This window comes from Gopherus flavomarginatus, chromosome 8, assembly GCF_025201925.1.
Source record: "Gopherus flavomarginatus isolate rGopFla2 chromosome 8, rGopFla2.mat.asm, whole genome shotgun sequence".
NCBI lineage: Eukaryota > Metazoa > Chordata > Testudines > Testudinidae > Gopherus > Gopherus flavomarginatus.
This window is the reverse complement of record NC_066624.1, coordinates 14,867,169-14,888,918: the sequence shown is the minus strand read 5'-3', so window position 1 is coordinate 14,888,918 and position 21,750 is coordinate 14,867,169. Positions and strand designations below refer to the sequence as shown.

General features: G+C 39.2%; 1 protein-coding gene across 4 annotated transcripts in view; it reads left to right on the top strand.

Annotated features, from left to right (window-relative positions):
- Positions 1-21,750, top strand: part of THOC2 (THO complex subunit 2) — a 101,498-nt gene that overhangs the window by 19,956 nt on the left and 59,792 nt on the right. For all 4 annotated transcript variants that reach the window (XR_007775844.1, XM_050964462.1, XM_050964461.1 and 1 more), the window contains exons 5-11: positions 1,783-1,853; positions 4,478-4,599; positions 6,170-6,303; positions 11,001-11,167; positions 12,077-12,169; positions 12,997-13,152; positions 18,200-18,372. Coding sequence is in view for 3 of the 4 variants with exons in the window: in XM_050964462.1 (XP_050820419.1) it covers positions 1,783-1,853; positions 4,478-4,599; positions 6,170-6,303; positions 11,001-11,167; positions 12,077-12,169; positions 12,997-13,152; positions 18,200-18,372 (916 nt within the window). In the remaining variant the exon portion in view is untranslated. The remainder of the gene's footprint in view (positions 1-1,782; positions 1,854-4,477; positions 4,600-6,169; positions 6,304-11,000; positions 11,168-12,076; positions 12,170-12,996; positions 13,153-18,199; positions 18,373-21,750) is intronic.

Below are 21,750 nucleotides of genomic sequence, written 5' to 3'. Positions count from 1 at the left end.
TTGATATATCTGAGTGAAAATAGATTTCTCTCCAGTATGTATCCATCATTGTCTTGCCTGATTTGAAATCCTCATTTGCTGTGACTTTTAAACACACAGTTTTTCACACTTTTTCTTTCTTCATCCGAAATCCACAATCATGGAACAGGAGATGCAGAAAAATTCACAACATTTTAATGGGGTTTGGATAAAATGTATTGTTTGCTATAATAATACAGTAGTGGGTATGCTGTCACTTGTAATTTTTAAAACTGTGCTGGTCAGAGCATTTCAGGATGAATCTATACTGAAAGGGGGGATAACTTAATAGACTTTGGAGATGACAGTACCTAGGAATCTAAGATTGTGTCAATGGAAGAAAAGTCAAGAATGTGAACTGAGAAAAAAAAATTGAGGATGCATTTCAGATGCCTTATCTCTATAGAATTATGGAAGCATGTAACAGAAGAGTAAAACACATCTAGCTAGTATTATAAAGATCATAATGTTAAGGCAGTCTTCTAGTACATTTAATGATACTCAGTCCAGACTCTGTCAAACTGAACTCAACAGGTTATGGCAGTGGTTTTGAAACATTGTTTGAAGCCCCTGTTGTGAATGAGTGGGCAATCTGCCTGCATCTCTCGGCATTTTCTCCTTGTTTCTGCTCTCTCTCCATTCTTCTATCTGTATTTTCCCTTGCATTTTCTTGTAGGTTTTTCCTTTTCTGCTCTTCCCTGTCTTGATGAATTAGAGGGATCTAAACTGCTCTAGACCAGGGTAGTTTATTGGTTAGTGTGTAGTGGAATGTGTGCTCCTGTATGACCTGATTAGCTGCCTGAACGGCTCTCTCATGTTACTGCTTCAGCAGCTGACTGTAACAGCAGAAAGAAGGAAAGAGAGAATGTGGAGAAAAAGCACAGATAGGGTAGACCAGTGACGTAGGGGGAACCGATAACTCTTTACCAGCTTCAGATAGAGAGAATGTTTATACTGTACAGAGTATAATAGAATCTCAGATTTATGAACACCTCAGGAATGTAACTAAACAAAATGTTATAGTTTTTTCAGAAGTTTACAACTGAACATTGACTTAATACAAATCTGAAACTTCACTATGCAGAAGAAAGTTGCTTCTTTTAACCATCTTAAATTTAAATGAAAGAAGCACAGAAAGTTTCCTTACTTTGTCAAATCTTTTTTTTTAACTTTCCCTTTTTTTAGTAGTTTGTTTAGCACAACACAGTACTGTACTGTATTTGCTCTCCACCCTCTGATTACGTACTTCCAGCTCCAAATGAGGTGTGTGATTGACCGGTCAGTTTTGTAACTCTGAGGTTCTACTGTATGTTGGTTTCCCTACCTCCTGGTCTTATCCCTCCTTCTACCTGCTGTATCTACTGCTGGTCATAGGCCTCACTCAGACAGGGAGAAGGGCAAGAAAAAAGTGAATTCTCTTCTGTAATTCATTCTTGTCTCCAGCATTTTTGCCACCAGTGTTAACAACCAATGGATTTATAGCTGTGCAGCGTGTGAACTCTTTTTATCAATAGAATCAGCCACTAAATAGTACAGTAAGCCAAGTGTTAATGAATGGTTAGACTAGGCACAGAATCAGAATGTTAATTATAACTGAATCTTAAACTCTAATATGATATACAAGCAGATTTTTACCAAGATTCATCACAAAAGGAAGAATGGGTCTTCTACATTGCAGTGGAGAAATCAGAGAGAAACCAAAAAGATATGTCTCCATGACCAGTAATGTCTCATTTTCCCCTTCCCCATATTCCTTTACTTCAGATATTGAAACAAGTTGTTTAGAAGAAAAAAGCAAAAGAGATCATTTTACGCAACTGGTGTTAGCCTGTTTGGTAAGTTGTACTTACATACTTCTTGGGTAGCAAAAAACTTTCATTTTAAAATATGACAAGAAAATTGAAATTGGTGTCTTTTACCAGATATTTTTTTAGGGAAAAAATTGAATGTAATGTAATTATTTAGTTTATTTTTAAATTATTACTTATTTTGTAAGAAATACCGTGTATGTATGTGACATATGCTAAATTGTTGTATATTTCAAACCACAAGTTTTTATTGCCAAGAGAATAACCACAAAATTATTTCATCCTTATAGTCATAATGTTTGTTAGTGTGAGGTAAAGCAGAATAACAGACTAGATACACCGGTTGTCTTAGCACATATGACAAATCCTATGGTTCTTTATTATGTAGACTTATAAGAACAGAGAACTATTTTAAGTAGTTGCACTATAATTGCACAGAATGACTAGTCATTAGTTTCAGGCAAAATAGTTTGTAAACAATAGTGTATGTTCTTCCTTCTGCAAATTTACTCCTCTTTTATTGGTTAATTCTTTCCCACAAAATAAAGATCACGGAGGAAAGAATTAGATAAATTGTCTGTCTAGAATTTTAATGATCCTTAATTTGTCACAGTTTTTCTAGATTTAGTGAATATGTGAGATGTGAAATTCCAAAACCTGTTGTAATGAACTAAATTTAATTATAGCCTTTCCCTCTCCCTATCATTATTAGAGGCACTCTTGTTATGTGACAGTGCCATTTTGGACCTGATATGTGCCTTATTTGTATAAAACAGCAGTTCTTTTTCTTACGTTGTGAGTTTTAGTTTGTGTAAGATGCTGTTTTATTAAAAATGTGTATTGTGTTCAAGTTTTTGTTGAGTTTTTATTAGCTGTCAAAATATTAAGCCCCATTAATCACTGGATGGACTCAAATTACTCTACAGCTGAAAATATCCATTATAGTAGTCGTCAATTTTTTCCCCCCCATATTTTGGACCATTTCTTAAGATGGTGATCATCTCACAGACACCTCCCTTCCAATTTTGATTCCGCATCTGGGCTACAAATACAGTGTTTGGTTAGTTAATAAAGGTCTGTTAGGCCAGTGTTAGACTAGATGGAAAATAACCTTGTTTTTATATGATTGCTGAAGTGGCTTGGTTCTACCTGTTTTTTTCTACACTATTTGTTTCCTTGTCTGAGCACTGGACTGTATTTTAATAATATAACTGAGGCTTAACCTACAAACCTTTTATCTGGATTTTGAACATGACCTTTCCTATCCCCAGTGCTTGGATATATTCATTTTTTGGTTTTGCTATTATGACAATACCAATGACTAAATTTGGATCTAGGTTTGGATTCCAATCTCTCACCTTACTAACATTTGAGGTTTTGAGATACAGGATTTTTCCTTTTGGGAGTATTTCTAATTGGTATAAAATATCCCCTGAGTGCTTGCATCCCAGACTGTTCTTATATCTCCATGTCCATTTGCAGTTAGGTCTGGTCCTCCTTTGTGTTTGCTGCTAATCTGTTTTTTGTGTTGTTTGCTGATGTGACTGTGGTGGAGTTTGTACTGGAGAAACGTTATAACATTAAGCAACCTCGCAGCACGTCCTTTTTTTTGTTTAGTTGGTCAAAGAGCCTCTGGAAGCCCTTACTGTCTTGCATGGGACTGCAAGTAGCAGAACCCATTACTTCACCATTGGACCAAAAATAGCTTTGCACATCACTTTGAAGTGTTGCTCATACTTCAAGTGGCTCACAGATTGGGAACCGTATTATAGACAGCCAACAGGTGATAGTTGGTCTCATTTGAGCATAACATGGTGGATACTGTTAAAAACAAATAATAATTAATTATTTCCAGGGAATGAAATACAACTCTCAAGCTCAAGTACTTTGGGCTCATATAGATGGGTTGAGAGCCTGCTTTGTTTGTTTTTGTCTTTGAGTAGTCAATCTAAAAATGTTCACTTATCCTGCTATCTGTAGTTTGGATACCATTATAGGGCATCTGGAATTTAATATCAGTGCTACCAAAGGATTTCTACAGGAACTATTTTGAAAAGTGGTAGAATTTAATAAAAATTGTTAAATTTTCAAATTCTATAGGATAGTTTTAAAAAAACTGTAAAAAAAAAAAAAGATAACATTTTCTGTTAATTGACAGATTTTTTTCATCAAGGTGTGTATGGGTGTTCTGCTGGACATCCCCTTGGTGCAGCCTCTTTTGTGTCTAGGAGTTGACCTTTTCCACCATGTAGAATAAGATTTTAGTTGTAAGAAGCTTCTGCATATGAAAATGAGTGTTGCACTTCTTTTTCAAAGCATGTGAAGAGAATATATAGTGATTTTAGCCACAGGCAAAAGTTTTAATAATCAAGCTAAAAAAGATAATCCTGTGATGCCATACACTGCAAACTCCCTAGCCTTCCGTGTATTCTATATAGAGTCCTCATTTGTAGAATTGTCGCTTTTCAGTTGCAAGCAAATGTTCCTTTTGAAACGGAGTTTTTGTGATATGTTTTGTATTTGAATTACCTTTAATTTCACTGTTAATATACATACACGGATAACCCATGGTCAAGATCAAATGCTATTTAGTTTAATATACTTATCAACTCATATGTATGACATGTATGTTGCATTCTTGTTTTGTGCAGTACCTTGTTTCAGACACTGTCCTAAAGGAGCGTCTGGATCCGGAAACACTGGAATCATTAGGGCTCATCAAGCAGTCTCAGCAGTTTAATCAGAAATCTGTTAAAATCAAGACAAAACTTTTGTAAGTGTGTGTGGGTAGATTTTTTTGGGGGTGCAGGTCAATATCTTTAAACGTAGCTTTTTATAATCTATACATTTTCAAAGTAATGTTTTCTGTGTTGAAAATTGTATGAAATACTTGGTGTTTTTTAAAGTGAAATGTTTTGTTTTACTTAAATTACTCATTGATAATAAAACGTAATTTGTCCTTTTATATTTTTCATAGATACAGTATAAGCTCTTTTATCTAGCACTTCACCAACTGGCAAGCTCTATAAACTGGCATTTCTGATCTGCACTGAAAGTCCAGTTTATAATGCAGTTGGTGTGGGGCCGGCTGGGGTGTGGGGAGGGGCTGCGGGGCATGCTCTGGGAGGGAGTCTGGGTCCAAGAGGGGCTGGGGTGTTGGGGGGGTGCTCATCTCTGGCAGCTCCCCGCAAGCGGCTCCTTGTCCCTGCTGTTGGTGGCGGAGGCGCAGCAAGACATCTTGCAGGCATGTTGCCTCCATCCCTGCTCCTGAAGCGCTGACTCCGCAGCTCTCAGCCCATCGACCGGGAACTGTGGCCAATGGGATCTGCGGGGTGCGGCACCTGCAGACGAAGGCAGTGTGCCTGCTTGCAGAGGCAGAGCCACCTTGTTGCACCTCCACCAGGAGCAGCAGGGACTGGGAGTCATCTGTGGGGAGCTGCAGGAGGTGAGCACCCCCTCCCCATCTGGCTCCCCTAGTCCCTCCTGCTCCCCAAGCCCCTTCCTGGACCCAAATTCCCTCGCCGAGCACACCCCGCAGCCCCTCCCATGCCCCTGACCCGCAATCCAAACTTCTCCCTCTGAGTTAACCAGCATTTTAAATTTACTGGCATTCCGCCCCGCTCCCATTTCCCCAGCGTACCAGTTAAAAAAGCTTTTAGTGTATATGAAATTTACATCTATTTTTATTATAACACCTAGTTATCTTTGCTCCAGTGGTTTCAAATATTTAAACTTTCAATTGTAGAAAATGCTAACTTGCAAAATACTTAAAAATAAATTACTAATATCTCTGACTTAAGCGTAGGCTTTTGATGTTTCCCTAAACTATCCAATGCAGTGTTTTTGGCCTTTGGATTGTAGAGCAGTGGTTCTGTATCTGCATGTCTACTGTTTCATTTTCAGTGTCTCTGAAGTGCAATTAAAATTAATTTAGATCCCTAGACCTCAATCCTGCAAGGCGCTGATACTCTGACCCCATCCAACAAAGCAATTAGGAACAAGCTTAATATTAAGCATATGATAGTCCCATTGAGTTAAAAGGAATTAATCACATGCTTAAAGTTAAATGTGAGCTTGATGTTTTTGTTGGTTTGGGACCTGTGTTCAGCAACTCAGGGTCCTTAGCCACTATTTGAAATGAGGCTTATTGTTTTCTGCATTCTGTAGTTTTCCTAATGCTTGGAAATAAAACAATTCATAAGCATGTATTCAATGTTGGTAGAGAAGTTTAATATTTATAAAATACTGTATTTAATCTGTATAAAAGTTAATATGAATAGCTATCTTGTGCTGAGCTGTACACCTCATTTTATAGTGTTTAATTTCTACTTATCTAATTGCAGTTATAAACAACAGAAATTTAACTTATTAAGAGAAGAGAATGAAGGTTATGCTAAGCTGATTGCTGAACTGGGGCAAGATTTATCTGGCAATATCACTAGTGATTTAATCCTGGAAAATATCAAATCTTTAATAGGTAAGGAATTTATTGAAGCAAATATAAGTAATTATTTTCCTACATAGTCACTTTGTGTGGCTTCTGTAGAGAGCCACTCTGGACAACTTTTTTGGTGTCTTTTGGGGATCAGACAGCAGATTTATGGTGCTAAGGTAACACATTGCATTGCATAATCTCTGGGGTTAGTTCTGTAGGCGGAGTTTCTGTGGTAGTGTTAATTTTGTAAATGCTATGTATTTCTATTTACTTGTAGTGCTGAAGTTGTCAGCCTAGCTTTACATGTGTTTCTCCACAATTTATTTATTTTGGACTGATATTTAAGAATGGAGTTTTATGAACATGCATTCTCCTTTTTAATTGGTGAGAGCATGGTGACTTTTTTTTTTTTAATTAGCTTAGATACCCAGAAGAATAAATGGCTATCCAGTTAGTCTAAAAATCAGAAATCAAAGAAATGGGTATTTCTCAAACAAAATGCAAATCAGTAAATGTTGTTGGCTTCTTTCACCTAGATCCAGCTGTGGTTGATTAAGTACTCCCAAAGATTTGAACTTGGCAAAAGTGTCACAATGGGAGACCAAGTTGGATTTAAAAATAAATTTATATATAGCTGATCTGAGCAGATTTATTTATAAATTTATTTTTTTAGTATGTGCTTGCAAATTGGCTTTCCACACTGAGACTAAAAGTTCTATATGCACCTAATGCAGCACCTTCGGCAAACTAAAACCTTAAGTAGTTTAGCTGTTTCAGATTTGCAGTTTTGTTAAAAATAGGTAAAATGACCAATTACTACTTTGTTTGCTTAATATTATAAGTGAGCAGGCAACAATAAAATACTGACATAGTCTGGGTTGCCTGGTAAATTAACCATACTTAGATTGCTTGTGTGTCTATACAAGCCTGTATTTTAGATCAGGGGTTCTCAAACTGGGGGTCATGATACCTCATGAGGTTGTGAGGTTATTACATGGGAGTTGTGAGCTCTCAGCTTCCACCCACAAACCCCAGTTCACCACCAGCATTTATTATAATGTTTTATATAAAAATTGTTTTTTAAATTTATAAAGGGAGCTGCACTCAGAGGCTTGCTATGTGAAAGGGGTCACCGATACAAAAGTTTGAGGACCTCTGTTTTAGACTGACTTCACATTGTCCCGTTCTCTTCACGCCCCGCCCCCCTCCTACCTGAAAGACTGGGCAGGTATTGCCTCCATACCTCATAATCTTCTAACTCCTTTTATTCCCCTGGAGCAGAGGATTTTGTTATATATGGGTTCTTTAAGACATAGATCTCCAGGGACAGAGGAAGAGTGTACAGTACTGTGTTTAATGTAAGACATTTCCTGATGTTTATAGGTCCAAATTTGTTTTCCTTCTTACTAGGATAGCAGTCAAGGAGTTTGAGTGAGATGACTCAGCAGTATTAAGAGTGGGAGATATCAAGTAATCCAACTGAAACAATTAGTTTAATTAAGCTGGACTCAAAACTGGTTTTGGACATTTCCACCATCGGTTTCCCCAGTTTGTAATCCTCACTTTGCATTATAAAGTGTGGGCTAGGAGTAGCAACAAACCTGCTGTGGAAAGCTGGAGTGAGAGAAACTGATATTTTATAATGAGTCTCCTTTCAACATATTTTACTTCCTCTGTAATTGATAGTGAGCAAACAATCTCCCTTAGCTTTTAGGCTTTCTCCCCAGAGAACTATCAGGGTCTATTTAATACTTTTATAGTAGAGAGGTTAAACCAGGCATGTCTAAGATTACATGCACAGGAGACATTGATAATTTAGTTTTATTTTCCACAAATGTAATAAAATACTTAGCAAAATTGATAGTATGGGGAAGATAAGATATATTGAAAGTCTATGAATAAATGAACATTTTCTACACTAAAAAGTTTGCAGTGGGTTAGTGTGTGTCTTAATAGTTTAAAAATAGGGCTTGCCGGCCTTGAGGGAAACAATTATATATAGACTGCAATGGTGAATCAAATATTCACCCATCTAATTATGTGCATTTCTCCAAGTATATATGGGGGCTGTCCTAGTTTCAGGGTAACTGTACCAGTATTTTCACCTTCTGCAGTGCACACCAGGAGTGCCCGATCACGTCTCAGTTCTTCTATTGTCACCTGTCTCTGGGTAGAGACCCTTGTCCCGTGCCCTTTGGATTGCTGGTTTTAAGACTGCCCAGCTCCCGGCCTTATACTGTCATATACCCCGTCTGCTTAAAGGCCAGCACCTGTTGGTTGCTTTTTCTCTGAAGGCTGTGAACAGTGAATTGCCCGCAGTTATAAGTTACTACACAGCTCTTTCTAAGCAAGCACATTTATTCTTAAGGTAAAAGGATTACAGAGAGAACTTATAAAATAACCTATACATTGATTTAAACACACACTAAATATACCAGGAGTCACCCATCATTTTTTAGGGCCCTAGTAGGCCGAAGCCTTTCCCACCTTTCTGCAAGGATTGGGGGCCTCTCATGGTGGTCCCTCTCTCTGAGTTGCATGTGATCTCTAGGCCACAGTGATACATAAACTTAATTGGATTACAGTACCCGTCACTGGGCCTTGAATAAAGGACTTCAGTTGATATGCTTGAAGATTTGTGACTTCCTTCTTTTTCAGACCTCCTGAAATCTGATACCTATCTGAGTAGGTGTCTGCCTAGCCAGATGAAATGAAAGAACAAACCCTTGAAGTCAAATACCTCTCTCTTGTTTAGAATCGAAGGGAGCATTTGTAGTAAGCATTATGTTAGGACATATTATCATTTTAATTAGGTCATTCCTACCCATTAGAGATAAGAGGAACAGTTCTGAAAGGTCATCTTTGATTTGTTTATCCTTTTTTGGTCAGCAGTGTATACAATTTTGCAGGAATGCAGTTTGGGAGCACCTAGATACCCAAGCGATTTCTCAGCATTAAAAAAAGGAGCAACTGATTGTCTGAATGCAGGGATCCCTGAAGGAGTAGACAGCTAATACCTCTGTTTTATTAAAATTACTGTTAAAGCTAAAATTTTGCCAGAGTGTTTGATTAAGGCAATTAAATTAGAGCTGGATAAAATTTGAAGAGTAAATAGTCTATCCTAGGAGTCCTATAGCAAGGACAAAGAGTATGGGAGAAAGTGGGTAATACTGCCTTGCCCCTCGTTAGGAGAAGTGTACAAAATCTAGTGCCACTTAAGGAAGTTTCTACAAAAGCTAAATCTAAATCTGTATTCAAATCCTGTTAAAAGCTGCCTCTGTGTATTGGGAAACTACTTATGTTTGGGGCTTGCTGGGGCTGAGAGAAGAAGGATTTTGCAACAAAACCCTGTTACTAATTGAGCCAAAGCTGAATTAGTCTGATTTAATTAAAATGGGGAGGAGACTTCAGGCAAGAGACTTAAATTGTATATGCACTTAACATCAGCACTAGAATGGGTTACCTAGGGAAGTGGTGGAATCTCCTTCCTTAGAAGTTTTTAAGGTCAGGCTTGACGAAACCCTGGCTGGGATGATTTAGTTGGCAATTGGTCCTGCTCTGAGCAGGGGGTTGGACTAGATGACCTCCTGAGGTCCCTTCCAGCCCTGATATTCTATGATTCTATGATCAGTAGGGAAATGAGTTAGTAAGAGCCAGAACTTTCAGGCCTCCTTTCATGTTTTAATATTTAAGGAATAATAGCTAAATTAGAGGATGGAGAGAATATTGCTCCAGTACCTTATGCTCTACAGGGGCTGTGCTAACATCTGATAAAGTTCAGCTTCAAATATAGCAAAGATCAATTTTGTAATTGCCTGAGGTAGCTGATATTGTAGGTACTTTGATGCTTATTTTAGAAGAGGGCTATAGAATGCTTTCACCATTTACTACAGAGAGTATAGTACTGCTCAAAATTTAAAATATGTTTTATGGATCACCTCTGTCTTGCATAGTTCTCTTGGCTCAAAATTGTTTTTCCATAAAATATCTGTTCCTTTGTAGTACTAATTAAGACAGTTAGTTAGAAGTATTGCAAGCGTTGGGTCTGTTTTTTTGTGTTTTTTTTCCTTCAAATCATCTTGTAGCTATTAAACCATCCATTTTGTTTCACCACAAGGTATTTCCATGGCAATTTAAAAATTAAGATGTATTACTTACTCCTCAGTTTGCAAGTATCTGACACACAGGTTATCCACAATATACCAATTGTGTCAGTCTTTAACTCATCAGAACTTCCTGTTTCGCAATGGTGAGGTTAACATTTTACTAAAGAAAATACTTTGATCTCTTATCACAGTGAATATTTGTGTTTTCCCTTGGCAGGTGCGGCAGAAGGAACTAACTAAAAATAGAATATTTTTTTTCAAAGTTCATAATGACTTTTTCTTGCTGAGATCTGAGTGTTAATATACAAAAGTATTTAACAAGAACACTGAATTTTTAGTGTAATCTAAATCTCAATTATATCCCTAACTTTGAAATTCTGATGTTTAGTACAGCTGTCAACGTCTATATTTAATATAGTACCATAAAGCCAAAATATACACTGCTCTGTTTAGTTGTGCCTATTATTTTGATGTAGAGAGAATTGCTTTTTATTCAAAGTAAATGGCTAAAAGGTTTTGTTTTTTTTTTAATGGTGCATTTGTAATTTTTCTGGATTCTAATTTAATTGTGTTGTATTAGAAAATGAGAAATAGCAGAGCTGAATTTTTAACTTTTATTTTTTCCCCCAATAGGATGTTTTAACTTGGATCCCAACAGAGTTTTGGATATTATCTTAGAAGTCTATGAATGTAGGCCGGAATATGATGAATTCTTTGTACCTCTGATAGAATCATACATGTATATGTGTGAACCTCAAACTCTGTGTCATATCCTTGGGTTCAAATTCAAATTCTATCAGGTAATATAGCTGTATTTTTACTACATCTCTACCCCGATATAACACGGCCTGATATAACACGAATTCGGATATAATGTGGTAAAGCAGTGCTCCGGGGGGGCAGGGCTGCGCGCTCTGGTGGATTAAAGCAAGTTTGATATAATGCGGTTTCACCTATAATGTGGTAAGATTTTTTGGTTCCCGAGGACGGCGATATATCAAGGTAGAGGTGTTTTTGAGCACCTCTTCTTCTGTCAACTCCTATTCCTGTGTAAATACAGTGATGTAAGTTTTTGATGCTTGTTTAAGAAAAAAGTTTTCTTTCCACAAAATACAATTAGCATGGGTTGTAGAAGTCCAATTTTAGAAATAGTACGTTTTTCTATTTATGATACTTTAACGTGGGATAACTTTTTGCATTACATTTTTAATCATCAATATATAATCCAAAATGGAAATTGTTCAGTACTGTATTTGAACCAAGCATTTTTTAGAGTACATTTTAAGTGTTTGACTGTATTGTCCTCCATTTGAACTTGTAAGAGCTTGCAAATTTCATCTACATTACTAGAAATGATGCATTCCTATAAACAGCAGTCTAGACCCCTAAGAATGAGGAAAGCATGGCTGATTTTTAGTGTGATATCTCACCATCTTAACTGCAGAACTAGTAATTTCATGCAGTCACTTTGAGATTCGAAAAGATAATCGGTTGCACATCTTTCTTCATTCAGAATCAATATAGTAACAGGACCATATACAATGGCAGAATTAATATCTTTGATAATAGGGATAGGGAGAGCTTTTATTAAGATGCCTGCTTTCTCTGTTCATACTGGCCCTACTTTTTTTTTTTTTTAAGAGTAAGTTATACTTTTCTGTGACATTCTTGATTTGCTGTTTCTAAAAATGGTAATGCTTGTCTTTTAGGAACCAAATGGTGAAACACCTTCCTCTTTATACAGAGTTGCTGCAGTACTTTTGCAACATAATCTTATAGATTTAGAAGATCTTTATGTACATGTAAGTTATTTATTTTTCTCTAAATGTTACTAGCAAGAACAATGAATATGAAATTGGGCTTTTTTTCTTAAAAATGTTATCCGTTTAGCTTGCAACTGATCTGTTTCTCATACTGCTAAAACTGTTACCACAGAGACATTCAGATAAAAGAATTTAGATGGATTACCTGCTCCAATCTTGCACACTCTCAGCCAAAATGTCCCAGGAGCTCCAATACCTCCTGTGTACTTCAGGCAGGAGCATCTACAGCTTGTAGCTGGTGTGGTCAACTGCGCAATTACACTTAACAGAGAGCTGCTAGGTGTGGTCATCAAGCCAGGCAACCAGGAAAAAGAATTTCAACAATTTGTGGGGCTTTAAAGGGGAGGGGCGGCTTCCTGTCTAACTGACCCCTGGGCAACAGAGTTCACAATGGAGCGATCAGTGTGGGTTATTGTGGACGGCTTCTAGAGGCCAGCAACAGTCGATGTAAGTAATACAGTGTCTACACTATCCCTGTGTCAACCTAACAACATTGATCTTAGTTGGATTTCAATACTTTTTTTGTTTTCTGTTTTGAATTATTGACGGCTCTGAGGACAGTGTGCAGTATAATTCCTCAGTCTTCCTTAACTTGATTAGGGTATGTCATGGATGTATTGTTCTTTGAAATGGTTCTGGGAATTTAAAAGAAAACAGAAACTCTCCTGTCTAGGCAATGACTCAATTTCTTGAGGAAGAAGAAGGGATCTAGCTTTTTCTCCTTCATGCTTATTGATCAAAAAGTAGTTTCAGGTGATTTTTTTTTTTAAACGTATCTTAACACCCTCCATGTTTTATTTTCTTAGCTTCTTCCAGTAGATAATGCCATTCTGGAAGAACACAAACGAGAGATTGTAGAGGCAAAACAAATTGTTAGGAAACTTACAATGGTGGTTTTGTCCTCTGAAAAGACTGAAGAGAAAGAGAAGGAAAAGGACAAGGAAGAGGAAAAAACTGAAAAGGTATTTTTTCAAACGAGTTAATTATAATTGTAAACATAACATGGTCATTGTTATGAAAATTACTTTTTTGTCCTTTTAATACAGTGTATCCAGTTGTGATGATAAATTTAATTGACTGTTTATCTAAAACAAAACCAGAATTGTAATTAAACTGTTTTCTCCCCTTAAAGCCCTATTTCAACTTCTGATGCAATTTTTGTTATGCAAGAAACCCTTCCCCGCAAAAAGTGTTGGTTTAGTGTCTGTTCCTGAATTCATCCAAGGTTGTATATTCAGTTCTATAGTTAGGTAGTTTGTTTCTTATCACCTTCAATAAATATCACTCAAGGTTTGCCTTCCTTTTGTGCTGGTTTAACAAACTTTGGTATGTTAATAATCTTGGTAGGAGGTGTCATCATGTAACCCACAATTGATTTTTAACTATGTAGGGTTTATATAATCTATTACACACAAACTGTGCCAAAAGAACATTATTAAGGTGCAAAGTCAAGCACTTAAAAGTGAGGAATACCAGAGCTAAGGTTGCCTGTGCAGCCTCATTGTGTGAGTTCATTGTGATACAATCTTTAATTACATGACCACATACTATTTTTTTCCACAGGACCTCTTTCTCATTCAGTCCACAAAATGGACAATGCTTCCTTAATGAGAAGCTATTAAATATTCTTTCTTCTCTTCACAGTTTGTGGCCCATGCCTTATTTACTGCATACTATTCAAACTCTGTGCTGAAAACAGTTATTAGTTTCCTCATGGGCTTTCTTATGGTGCACATAACTGTTATCTCTGAGTTCTTCACAGACACTGATTAATTTATTTTCATTAATTGGGAGGGAAAGGGGGCTTATCTCCATTTTACAGGAGGGGAACTGAGGGCAGAGAGATTAAGGGGATAAGTATCCACTAATTTTGCATGCCCAGTTTGAGATGACTAGGATCTGATTTGTCAGAATACTTAGCATTTTATAGCACATTATATGTTCAAGCATAGCTCCCAGTGACTTCACATGCATTAGAATGCTCAGCACTTCTGCAGATCAGGCCCCCAGGGTGTCAAGTTGGGCACCCAGAAAACGAGGAGAGCACAGTTGGTGACTACCTGTGAAAAGTTTGGTTTAAGTGACTGGCCAAGCATCACACAGGAGCTCTGTGGCAGACGTAGTGATAAAATCCAGACCTCCAGGGTGGCATTCAAGTGCCTTAACCATAAATTGTTCTTTCTTTTCCTGCAAGCCCCTGCCTAATTCACTATTGACCTTCCAACTTCTGCAACAAAGGAAGTGAGGATCAGAGAAGTCTTCTTCACTGCACAACCCTGATTTGCCCAATAACAGTTCCATTCTCTGCACTGAATGAGGCAGGGGTCCTATGGCGAAAAAATAACATGATAGTGTAATTTTTCACAAGGGGGCTGAATTGTCGTCGCACAGGCAACCTTAGTATTAAGAGGAGTTGTGTTGCTGTCTCTCCAAGTTGTCTTTGAAAATCTTAGCCTAAATCTTTTTTAGCTAATATGAAAATAAACCTGTTCTAATCCATGATTTTTGATGCTTTTGTTATGTATGGTACAGCTGGGTGAGAACATTTGAAAAGACACAGTTTAACTACTGTGAAATAAAGTTGGTTGGATGATGGAGCATGATGGAGAGATGCTCATTACATATATCTTTAGCTGTCGTCTTCAGTGCTAGAGATTAATATTGTCTGAAAACAGACTATTGTGAAAAAGTCAGTAGTTTAATATTGAGGAAAAGCAGTATCCACTTTTGCCTGTGGAGATGAGTTTAGTATACTGAATAAACAGTCAGTTTCAGAATACAGGTAGTGCAAGTGTTAGAGGTCACAGGACAGAGCAATGTTACTAAATTTGTACTTGTGAGAACAGTTCCATGCAGTGAATCTTGGGTGCACTGTGCTGCTGTAGCTTTTCAGTGAAGACATTCAGTGTAGTGATGAAAGAGTTTCTCCCATTGCTGTAGTTAATCCACCTCCCTGAGATGTTGTAGCTTGGTCGACTAAAGAATTCTTCCATTGATCTAGCGCTGTCTACATGGGGGATTAGGTTGGCATAGCTATGCCTCTTGGGGATGTGGAGTTTTTCACCACAGAGATGTAGTTTTGCTGATGTATGTTTTCAGTATAGACCAACCTTTAGTCTTTTTTGTGTCCAGTGGTGAAAACGAGAGCTGTCAAGCAATTAATCGCGCTGTTAAACCTTAATAAAATACCATTTATATAAATATTTTTGGATGTTTTCCACATTTTCAAATATTGATTTCAGTTGCAACACAGAATACAAAGTGTACATTGCTCACTCTGTGTGTGTGTGTGTGTGTGTGTTTGTGTGTGTAAAAATAAGATAGCATTTTCCATTTCACTTAACACAAGTACTGTAGTGTAATCTCTTTATCATGAAAGTTGAACTTACAAATGTAGTCATGTACAAAAAATAACTGAATTAAAAAAGAAAACAATGTAAGACTTTGGAGCCTGCAAGTCCACTCAGTTCTACTTCTTGTTCAGCCAATCACTGAGACAAACAAGTTTGTTTACATGTGCAGGAGATGATACTGCCTGCTTCTTGTTTACTATGTCACATGAAAGTAAGAACAGGCTTTCACATGGCACTGTTGTAGCTGGCGTTGCAAGATATTTACTTGCCACATGCACTAATGTTTCATATGTCCCTTCATGCTTCAACCATCATTCCAGAGGACGTGCGTCCATGGTGATGATGGGTTCTGCTTAATAATGATCCAAAGCAGTGCAGACCAAAGCATGTTCATTTTTGTCATCTGAGTCAAATGTCACCAGCAGAAGGTTGATTTTTTTTTTTTTTTTTTTTAAATTTGATTTCTGGGGGTGGTTCAGGTTCTATAGTTTCCACATTGGAGTGTTGCTCTTTTAAGACTTCTGAAAGCATGCTCCACACCCCGTCCCTCTCAGATTTTGGAAGGCCCTTCAGATTCTTAAACCTTAGGTCGAGTGCTGTAGCTATCTTTAGAATTGTCACATTGGTACCTTCTTTGTGTTTTGTCAGATCTACAGTGAAAGTTTTCTTAGAATGAACAACATGCTGGATTATCATCCGAGACTGCTATAACATGAAATATATGGCAGAATGCGGATAAAACACAGGGCAGGAGACATACAATTCTCCCCCAAGGAGTTCAGTCACAAACGTAATTAACACACTTTTTTTTTTAATGAGCGTCATCAGCATGGAAGCATGTCCTCTGGAATGGTGGCCAAAGCATGAAGGGGCACACGAATGTTTAGCATATATAACACGTAAATACCTTGCAATACTGACTACAAAATTGCCATGCGAATGTCTGTTTTCACTTTCAGGTGACATTGTAAATATGTGGGCAGCATTCTCTCCAATAAATGTAAACAAACTTGTTTCTCTTAGCGACTGGCTGAACAAGAAGTAGGACAGAGTGTAGGCTCTAAAGTTTTTTACATTGTTTTGTTTTTGAGTGCAGTTATGTAACAAAAAAAATCTACATTTGTAAGTTGCTCTTTCACTATAAAGATGTACTGCTGTACTTGTATGAGGTGAATTGAAAAATACTATTTCTCATTTTTACAGTGCAAATATTTGTAGTAAAAATAATATAAAGAGAGCATTGTACACTTTGTATTCTATGTTGTAATTGAAATCAATATATTTGAAAATCTACTATGGGGTGGCAAATCCGTGGGCCAGATCCAAAGCCCTGAGGGGCTGGATCTGGCCCGCGGGCCATAGGTTGCCCACCCTTGCTCTACTGGAAGAATGGAATGCCACCTGTGCCCCCAACTCTTTCACCCTCACTACAAGAGCCCTGTAGTCACTAGTGATCTGCTCAAGGTCATACTTGGTACTATCATATAATGCCCGTGTGGGTGAGGAGCAGAAGGTAGTAGTCAGAAGGACAGATGAGTCACATCAGGCTTTCTGTAATGTCTCAGCTGCAGGCTCCAAGCATGCAGCATGCCTCCATGGACATCAAGTCAGGTTGGCAGATGGATGCTTCATCCCCTTCCAAAGGGGGGTGATGGTGGTCGGGGACTGCTATTTTTCCTCTTCTTGGGTGTGATGGCCGTGAGCCTACCAACCTTGGGGGCAGATGGCGCCTCTTCCTCAGCCACCGTGGTTTGCTCTTTCTTACTGTTGCCAGTACAGCTGTTCTTCACCTCAGTGGATGAGGGAGGGGAGCACTGTCTCCTGCCTGAAATAGCCAGCAGATGATCTTCTCCCTGTAGAGCAGCTGGTTCTCCTTTCTTCTCTGGTGTTGCTATATCTTTTCTAGTCAGCTAGCATCCTCCATTCTGGATGTCTCCTTTTGCATTCTGCTGTTGAAGTCCTAGTGTTCCTGGATGCTACACAGATGAGCTACCATCACCTTTCATTTTAAAATGCAGTATTTGGCAACCTAATTTTACTTGCCATAGAATTAAGTTCCAGATTCTGTTTATTTTAGAACAGTTACTGACATCAAAACCTCAGTATACAGCATTGTATAGGAGGTGATTTCTTCCGCTAATGAAAGAGAAACTTACATTTTCAAATTCAGATCTTAGCATCGATAATTAAATAATACTTTAAATGTTGTCTTTAAAAATTAAGTATATTTAGTTCACTGTAATGTCTAAATACACCATTAAGTTCAGACTTTTTGTTTTTCTGACAGCACTTTGTACATTGTAATGGTATTTAATACAAATTTTCCTATTAAACAAGAAACTCAGTCCCGTTTTTAAAAACAATATTCACTGCTGCAAGGAACAATGCTCTAGAATTAGTATTAAAGTTTGATTATGATTGTGTTGCTGAAGAGTGTGATCATATCTTACAAATATTTTAAATAACTTTTTTTAAAAAAATGTATATTAGGATTATTTACCGTATGGCAAAATACATTTGAAGTAATGATTGTGCATAGAAAACAAATTCTGTTATCTTGTAGATTTTTAACCCTTCTACTGAAGAGGAAACACAGGGATGTTTTAGGTATGCATTACATTTTTCACTCCAATTTTTTGTTTGCTATCTTTTTCAGCCACCTGACAACCAGAAACTTGGTTTGTTGGAAGCTTTGTTAAAAGTTGGTGATTGGCAGCATGCACAAAGTATTATGGATCAAATGCCTCCGTTTTATGCCACTTCACACAAGCCTATTGCCATTGCCCTTTGCCAGCTTGTACATGTGACCGTTGAGCCTTTGTACCGCAGGTAAGATGAACAGCTGCCTTGCATTATTAAATGTTGGGAAATTATGCAGGATAGGTAGAGAATGCATTCATCATGTTTGCAGACTCTGTAAGGCTGAGGAATGTTAGATTTCTTTCTTAGGACAAGAGTAAAATACATTATGAACTAGATTGGAGAAATACACTTAATTGAATTAGAACCAATGCAAAGGAGTTAATATAGGACGGTATTTGCCTGCCCTGCTAAATACCCAGTAATTGAGTTGTGTATGCAGGGAGGGAAAAGGGAAGGGAAGCATGGGGTCATGAGATTCACCATACAGCCTGGACTTAGGGCTACCGTGTACACATGCTCACAGTACTCCAGCTTCTAGGTTTTAATAGCCCCTGTTGCTTTTCTATACCTCCTCCACTAGGGGTGAATCCCCCTGATTCTGAGAAAATGAAGATTCCCCCGGCATGCCTCCAACACCAGCCTAGATGCTAGCCTAGGTTGGCATGCAGACTGTTGTCCTTTATGGAGTGGTTCTGGTGGCATGTGAATTTCACCCATAGGAAAGAGTAATTGAATGTATAAGTGAATTCTAGCTAACCAGTAATACAACAGAGGAAGATATGAGGTTGATAGGAGATAATACATTGAACAAGTCAACAATGTGAAACTTCAACAAAAAATGAGAGAATCAAATACTGTATTGGGGTGTTGCTAATTTGTGTAAGTAATATACATGAGATAGTTACTCCACTCTAGTAAGTAATGGTTAGGGCCAGTGTTCCCTCTAATTTTTCCCATGCATGTGCGGAATGAATTTTGTTATGTGCACCAATATGGAGGGGCTGAGGGGTTTGGAGTGTGGGAGGGGGGCTCAAGGATGGGGCAGAGGGTTGTGGTGGGAAGGGGAAGGGCTCCGGGGTGGGGCTTGGGATGAGGGTTTTGAGGTGCAGACTGCCCAGGGGCTGCAGCAGAGAGAGAGGACTCCCCCCAACTCTCTCCCCACAGCAGCATTTGGGCTGGGGTGGGGAAGGGCGGGTCTGTGCTGCAGCTGGTGGAGAGAGGTGCCTCTCCTCCCCTGCAGCTCTGAGTGGGGCGTAATAGGCAGCTGCGTGGCTGTGCAGCTTGGAGGAAACTTAGGTTAGGACTCCTTGTTTGTCTTGAGGTTGCGGAAGTCACAGATTCCATGACTTCCTGCAGCCTCTGTGACTTCTGTAGCGGCCATTGTGCCTCATCTCAAGACTGCCCAAGCAGCTGGCCCTGAGGACAGCCACACCAGCGGCTGCTGGAGTGGCCCCGGTCCAGCCCTATTGGCTAATGCTCTGGGGCCCTGGAGACTGCCTGAGCAGCAGTCCTGTAGTGGCCAGAGCAGCGGCTGGCTCTGGAACTCCCCCTAGTGGCGGCCGGAGCAGCTGCTGGCCCCCTGGGGCTTCCCCCTGCCCTGGCAGCTGGTGCCATTGGCCCCTCGGGACTCCCAGCCGCTGGTGCCATTAGGGACCCTCCTTCACCTCCTCTTCCCCGGCAGCTGGTGCCATGGGCTCCCTGGGGCTTCCTCCCAGCAGCTGGTGCCACGGGCCCCTCGAGACTCCCAGCCGCTGGTGCCATGAGTGCCCCCCACCCCCGGCAGCTGGTGCCGTGGGCTCTCCTGGGGCTCTTCCGCCTCTCCCCCCCCTCCCGCTGCTGGTGCCACAGGCTCCCCCCGGCAATGCCCCATCCTAATATTCAACCAGGAGTATTGATGATGTAAGTTGTGATCAGGTCACAGGCCGTGATATTTTGTTTCTTGCCCGTGACATGTCCATGACTTTTACTAAAAATACCCATGATTAAATTATAGCCTTAGAAATGGTAGACGTCAGTTACAATACTGCATTCGGTCTTGGGTATACCGGTGTAAGAAGAGAAAGGGATGAGGGATTAAATAAATCACGTTGCCAGCCTAGCAATATGTAAAGGGAAGTTAGGGAGAAGTCAGAAGATCAGTTATTCTTGTTAATCAACAAGGACGGAGCAAGAAATAACAGCTTTAAACTGCAGCAAAGAAACACTTAAACAAATTCCCAGTGCTTAGAAGAGAGGTTCCAAAACTATTTTTTTTGCTTTACCCCTCATCAGAGATTCATGTCCACACATGCACGCGTGCGTGCTACCGGAGGGGGATAGCCCAGTGAGCAGAAGGTTGTGCATGCCTGCAAGGGATGGTGGCTGGTGGATGCCTGCAGCAGCTTGGGAGGCTAGGTTGCTGTTTGTTCACTCCCACCCCTCCGTCGCGTTCACTCCCTCAGGAGCAGATGTTCTGCTGCCCCATTCTTTATCTGTTGCTGAACCCAGAGAGACTGTTGGCAGCTGCTGGGGAAACTCCACCTCCTCTGTGCTGCTGCTGTCTCATAGTGTGGGGCTACAGCTGCAGTGAATCCTGCCAAATGTGGCTCCCTTGCAAAGTGCATACCCCTCAGAATTTCTAATCAGGTGATAGCAACAGCCTCCTAATGGTGTCACTAGGTGGGGCCTGTCACGTCCTGGAGGATGTGGCTGATTGAAAGGTGCCTTTGCTTCACACTGCTCTCCAGCTCCTTAGTTGTGCCTACCTATTGCAATCCCAGGGGGATGCTCCACAGTTTGAAAACTAGCAGTTTAGAATATCTATTTAAAAGTTACAATAAGATATCATATGAGGTTATAGAATTGCCATTATTGGAGTTATCAAGGTTTTTCTAGGTACCCATCTGTCAGATATATTTTACAACTAATCAAAGCACTTCTGTCCTGATACAGGGTGATAGGCTAGATAATTCAACAGGTGCTTTCCAGCCCAAATGTTTGGTGTCTATATATAACTTTGGTGTGGGAGAGATGTATAAGGGATCAATTTGTTTATTTTCCCCTCTTTGTCTAATTCTATCCTCAGGTACATATATGCAACTCTCAGTCGAGTTAGTGTGGGTTAGACTTGTGTTTAAGGAAGAACTGATTCATGTTGGCTAACTGAACAGTGGACAATCACCAGTCCACTGCTGGGCACCATGTGCCTATAAGCCATCTGGATCTTCATTGAGTTTAATCATTATTCCTAGTTCTGCATCTACAGGGCACATTCCTAGGTTCAGACTTTTTATCTGAGCCCTTCCTTGTGCCCCCATGTTGAGTCTATTTTTTCATGAAGATGGCTTGGTAGTTGAGACACCGTCAGTGGCCCTAGATTGTTATCTTTGTGGCTTCTTAGAGATTGTGCTTTAACAAGATATCGAACACTCCTGAGTAGGATAGCTGACTGGAGTACATCGTAATACTCTTGAGCAGTGTTAGATGTGAGTTCAGCACATAACATAAAATGGATGCCCTAATCCAAAATGGAGTCCATAATTTGATTCAGACATATCTCACTCTGACACTCACAGTAAATACCTT